Source organism: Cinclus cinclus, chromosome 29, assembly GCF_963662255.1.
Source record: "Cinclus cinclus chromosome 29, bCinCin1.1, whole genome shotgun sequence".
Taxonomy (NCBI): domain Eukaryota; kingdom Metazoa; phylum Chordata; class Aves; order Passeriformes; family Cinclidae; genus Cinclus; species Cinclus cinclus.
The window spans coordinates 769555-775716 of NC_085074.1; the positions used below are offsets into that span (position 1 = coordinate 769555).

Genomic DNA, 6162 nt, shown 5'->3' on the forward strand with positions numbered 1-6162 from the left:
ATCTTGAGTGCTGAACCCATTGGGGACAGGCACTGAGCTCTGGCCACTCTGCCAAAACAAGAGCACTTTGGAAAGTCCATGGAGAGCAGGGAGATTTAAGTGGACAATGTCATCTGTGAACCAGACCAATTTTTACCTGCACACTGCTCATATTTTGTTGACATTTGCATGCTAACACAAAAAGCGCCATTAATTTTAGCGCATGTTTTTGCAAAGCCATTTCGGTATTCTCCACACTGTGTGCCTGATCTGTTTGAATTGATGTGAACCTGAAATCGGACTCACCTGTTGGCCTTTGGTATTTTTAATAATTTTTAATTACCACTGCTGTTACTAAGTCAAGTATAACTGTGATTTGCTGAGTCACATATGAAAGATGAAGGAAATTAAGATTCCCTGAATCGTTTGCAAATAGTCCAGTCATGGAATCATCGAATACCTCAAGTCAGAAGTGACCCAGGAGGATCACTTAGTCCAGCTCCGTGCCCCTCAGAGGATGTGATTCTCCTTGCTCACTCTGAGCTCTTCTCCTCTGCATCCAGGCCCTGGTGACTCTGTGCTGTGGTAGCACCAAGAGCTCTTCTCCCAGGTTTTGCACTGCACAAGTACAGAAGAAGAGAATTTTTCCCTAAGAAATCCCTTTTTAAGTTTAACACAAAGACCTGACTGTAAAGTAGTTTTGAAAAGGGCAGAGGGAGCTGTTGTTTGCCCTTGGTGTGAAATGGGTGCATTTGGAGAGAGGTTCTATGGAATTTACGTGTTTGCCTGAAATCCACGCAGATGGAAACGGTTCACGCACGGCAGGCAAAGTCAGCTACCGGGAGGGAGAAAGGAAGGGCAGCTCCTCTCTGAGGAGAAACTTGTCCTATCTCTGAGAGTCCCGCTCAGAATGTTTACAAAACGCTCATTAAGGGAGAGGGGATGGCGAGATAGCAACAAATCTGGTGAGCAGCTTCCACTGGCTGAGATAAGAGGCAAGGCGGCCATAGAGGAGAGCGAGATCCAATTACCGAGACCTGGTTTTGGGGAGGGGGAAGGGAAAGACAGACAGGACAGATCACAAGTTTCAAGACAAGAGTTTCCAAACTTGTCATCCCTCTGTGACACAAGCCGCGCACAACCCAGCGGATAAAACCGCCACCGAGCCCACACGAGAGCCAGAGTTCGCTGAGCACGGTTGGAGGCGCGGGCGAAGCCATGGATTCTGTTGTTCTCCTGCTCTGGGCTGTCCTCTCTCTCCTGGTTCACCTTGCAGCCTGCAGTCCCATCCTCAGCTTGGAGCACTCTTCCCTGGAGGAAGATGTGCCTCTTTTTGATGAGATCCTCTCTGAGCAAGATGGAGTTGATTTCAACACGCTGCTCCAGAACATGAAAAATGAGTTTTTGAAGACGTTGAACCTCTCTGACATCCCTCTACACGAGTCAGCCAAGGTGGACCCACCAGAGTACATGCTAGAACTGTACAACAGGTTTGCCACAGATAGGACATCGATGCCTTCTGCAAACATCATAAGGAGCTTCAAAAATGAAGGTAAGAGCTGCTCATCTCTGGGAGAAGTGGATAGAAAGGAGCATCTTTAGAGAGCCAGTGTGAAATATCCTGACCAGGTAAAGAGCCTGAAGCATGCCGGGGAAAAGGCATTTTGGTGAGTATGGCCTTGGAAATCAGCAGCTGTGGCAGGGCTGCCCTGACTCCAGCTCTGGTGAGAGAGTCCTTGTCCTTTGCTCCGGAGACTGCAGGGTTTTGGGGGAAGGTGTTTCTTTAACATTTGTGCAGCACCAAGTGTAATTTCGATGTATCAATTTCTTTAGACACACAGTCACACACATAATTTGTAATCAGGTTGATTTCTTTAAATGGATACCTTAAGTAATATTTGAAACTAAAGCAAGGCTCATTTTACACACTGTTCAAAGTGTATTTTCTAATAAATATATTTGAATACAATATTTTAAAATTATGAGCTTAATCAAGTACAGCTTTCTGTTAAAGCTTTTCACTGTTGATTCCCATGGCATTTGTAAAGTTTTCCTCCTTTGGCATTGGTGCAAAGTCCAGAAAATACAAAATTTTTCTCCAGAATATTATTTTCTTCACTTATTTTCTCCAGAAATAAGTGGAGAGGAATTTTGGATAACCAATAGGTTTTACTTTGGAGTACGAGACTATATCCTAATAAAAACAAACAAACAAAACCTGAAGAAACCTAAATATCACAGAATCGCAGAATATTCTGAATTAAAAGGGACCCACAAGGATCATCAAATCCAATTCTCAAGTGAATGGCCCACACAGGGATCAAAGACATACCCTTGGCATTATTCACCCTCTGCTCCAACCGAGCAAATGCCCTTGTGCCATTTCCCTCTCTGTTTTCTTCTGGTTTTCCTTCCATGTTCCCCTCAGTTCAATGAGGATGAGATAATGCTGCAGCACTAATATTCAATAATTTGCCAATACCTTTATGCACCAACAGGTTTTATGCTAAAAGCATTTTTTAACTAAACAATTCCAAGTGTCCATTAATCCACATGGCAAATTCAAGTGCTTTGATTGATGTTCATGGGGCACAGGTGGCTGTTCAAGCTGCCACGAGGCCTCTCTCATCCTCTGTTGGTTTAATTAATGAAGTTAAAGACATGATTGCTTTTTCCTCAACGTTTGCCATTTCAGAATGATGAGCTGTCAGGAGAGGCTGAGTGGAAGTCACTTGAGTTTTGCAGGGCAGTGAGATGCCAGGAGAGAATCCCAAAGCCCTGCTCTGCTCCCATCTCCTTCCAGGCCCAGGCACTCTTTACCAGCAGCACGTTTCTGGTATGAAGAGACTCTGCACTGTGGCTTAAAGTTTCTTTCCATATCCTTTTCTGCAGCGTGGAGAAATTTATTGGAGAGTTGGTGGCAAACCAGCTGCAGGCAATGGTGGCCAGTTGCTCACCTTGCCATGCCTGTCTCTACTCAGCAGCATTAGTGAAGGCACACACATGGGAGGTGCTGTTTTCATTTTGTGTTAGCTGAAAAAGGGACAAAGATTGCCAAGTACAGTGTGGTAAAGAATAAAACACCCTGTGGTTTAGTGATGCAAATATGAAATCACTCCACCTGCAAAAATTCAGGTTTGCAGCAGTGAAATAGCACAAACTGGTCTTTGCCAGGTGGTGTTGGCAGCTCTGTGCTGTTCTGCTGTGCCTCTTGCAGAAGTGCTGCATAAAATGGGGAAAGCTCCCAAAAACTCCCCTTAAATTTCTGCCATTTCAGATTTTCTCTCATCTCTTCCAATCCAAACTGGCAAGATGCAAAGCAAGACTATTGATGGGAACACAACTTCACAAATGCGTGCAGTTTAAGGACTGTGTAATTCATGTTTTTCATGTGTCCTCAAAGTCTGTATAATTAAGAACTATCCCTTTCATGCTCAAGAGCTCTTTTGATAGAGAAATTAAATGCTTACAATGAGAAGGACAGGAGAAACAGACCATGGAATTGTTTTGTTCACTTTCTGCTGAAAACTGGCAGTAATCTCAATTTCATTACTATCCATTAAATCCTTTATTATAGAAATATAACAGGTGGCATGGCTGGAATTAGCTCTTTGTTTTAACCCATTGACCATAACAGTTTACTTGTAAATGGGACTGTAATCACGCTTAATACTTCAAATAAAGGGAAACTTTTAAGGGAAATTTTTATTTTTCTATGGACTCCAAATCTCCCTTCCCAACCCTCCCAGGAGGGTACTGGAAACAGGAGGAGGTCTGGCACCCTATGGACTTTGCAGCTGAAGAGCAGAGCCACATCCTGGCTATATGAGAGGTGCTCAGGGCCATCTCCTACCCTGGCTCTGCACAGAGGGTCCTGTTCCCACCTTTACCAGCTGACAGGGGAATGGAAGCAGAATCCCCCCACATTTTTTTTATTTGTGAAGAAAAAGAAAGAGCAGGTGGCTTAAAGCCTACAAACTGGAGTTAAACAGCACAAGTCATGTGCTGAAGTTCATGGCTTGCCTAAGTGCCCTGATGGAGCATGGCCAGGCCTTGTGGCTTTATCAGAGTAATTTTTCTACAAACACAGAAATAGGGCAAGGTAGAGATGAAGGGAGTAAGAGGCCACAAACAGTTTGCCTTTGCATTAATTATAGTTCCAGGCTCTGTGTCCCAATGTGCCTTCTGGGTTGCAAGGAGGCAGCAAGCACACCCTTGTGAGCAGATCCTGCACTCTGGGAAGAAATTAATGCTGCTGTGCAGACACTAGCAGTGCATCCAGGACAGGCAGCACAGGTGACACCAGCCATTGTCCTTCACACCTGTTCTATTGCTAAAGGTGCCCAGGGGGCCTGGCTGAGGGCAGCTGGTTGCTCACCCAAAGCCTATGGCGGGGAGCTATGGCTGCCAGGTCACCCTGGTGTCACCACCTGGTCTTCCTGATGTAAAACATCTTCCAAAGCAGCTTTTCTTCCCCTAGTGCTTGGCCCTTTCCATATCTGGGGGGTGTCTAAGCAGCAGGGAATTCCTACTAGCACAGGAACACAACAGCACACACATTTCTTGTGCTTGCAGTTTTTATGTTGCCCATTTCATGTTGGGTCCAGTGCCACATCCTTCTGCCTTCCTGCACCAATGAATGTTTTCCCTTGTTTATTAAATAGTTGCTGTGCAGCAACCTAAAAGTGGTTTTTACGTCAATATTAGGCAACACGCTTTCAATATATAAACCTTCCAGTTGGCAAGGAGGTCCCTGAAAAGCTTGGGGACAGAAGGAGGATCACTAAATCCAGGTCTGTAGCTTGTCTGGGCACTTCTTGTCCTTACACATCTAAAATAACCTCAGCCCTGTTTCCAAGAACAGTTGTAGGAAGTGCTGAAATAACATTTTCCTGGAGCTGTCCATGTGAAACCTCGCATGCTGGATGGCCTTCAGCATGTGTGCTTCTCGATGTATTGACTATCCAAAAACATTTGATTTTTGTGCTTTGCAGACTTGGATTCCCACCCTATTGGCATTACGGGAACTCGGAAATACCCACTCCTGTTCAACATTTCCATCCCTCACCATGAGGAAATCACCATGGCAGAGCTGAGGCTCTACACCCTGGTAGAGAGGGACCAGAGGCTCTACGAAGGGCTTGACAGGAAGGTGACCATTTTTGAAGTGCTGGAGAACATCCACATGGGGGCTGGGGAAGAGAGGAAGATGGTGGCCCTGGCCTCCAGGCACATCTACGGCACGAGCAGCGAGTGGGAGAGCTTTGAGGTGACTGAGGCCATCCGGCGCTGGCGCAGGGCAGGGCTGACCACGCACCGGCTGGAAGTTCACATTGAGAGCAGGGAAGGGGAGGAGCAGAACGGGGAAGGGAAACTCGATATCGACATTAACTCTGAGGCCAAGCACGTGCCCCTGTTAGTTGTGTATTCTGACGACCAAAGCAATGACAAAAAGGAGGAGAAGGAAGAGCTGAACGAGATGATAGACCACGAGCAGCTCCTGGACCTGGAGAACCTGGAGGTCGGTAATTTCCACGACCAGCCCGGGGAGGAGGCGCTGCTCCAGATGCGCTCCAACATCATTTACGACTCCACCGCCCGCATCCGGAGGAATGCCAAAGGCAACTACTGCAAAAAGACTCCGCTTTACATCGACTTCAAGGAGATTGGCTGGGACTCCTGGATCATTGCCCCAGCGGGGTACGAAGCTTATGAGTGCCATGGGGTGTGTGCCTACCCCTTGACAGAGCACGTCACACCAACCAAACATGCCATAGTCAAGACTTTGGTTCACCTGAAGAACCCCCAGAAAGCCTCCAAGGCCTGCTGCGTGCCCACCAAACTCGACCCCATCTCTATCCTCTACCTGGATGCAGGGGTGGTCACCTACAAGTTCAAGTACGAGGGCATGGTGGTGTCAGAATGTGGCTGCAGATAGTAGGAGGGAATGCATGCACAGGGAGGGCACAGGGGGAGTATTTAATTATTCAGTCTGTAAATTTGTAAATTTGGGATTTGCTATTTAATGAGGTTATTTAATGAGGCCTGTACAGATAATTGTATGTTTCCTGTCATGGGGAATGGGCACGTCATGTAGGGATTGTATATTTTGTTCCATTTGCTTCCTTCTCGCTGTTCTTCGCTGTCCAGATCGCTACTGAGTCTCTCCTCCTGTCAGGGCAT

At 46.3% G+C, this 6162-nt stretch overlaps 1 protein-coding gene across 1 annotated transcript; it reads left to right on the forward strand.

Moving 5' to 3' along the window:
* The first annotated feature begins 1197 nt into the window (after positions 1–1197).
* On the forward strand, positions 1198–5917 carry BMP10 (bone morphogenetic protein 10). The gene is made up of 2 exons (XM_062510749.1): positions 1198–1531; positions 4974–5917. Exons 1-2 carry the CDS (start codon positions 1198–1200, stop codon positions 5915–5917), a joined length of 1278 nt encoding a protein of 425 aa, XP_062366733.1.
* Positions 5918–6162: the final 245 nt, after the last annotated feature.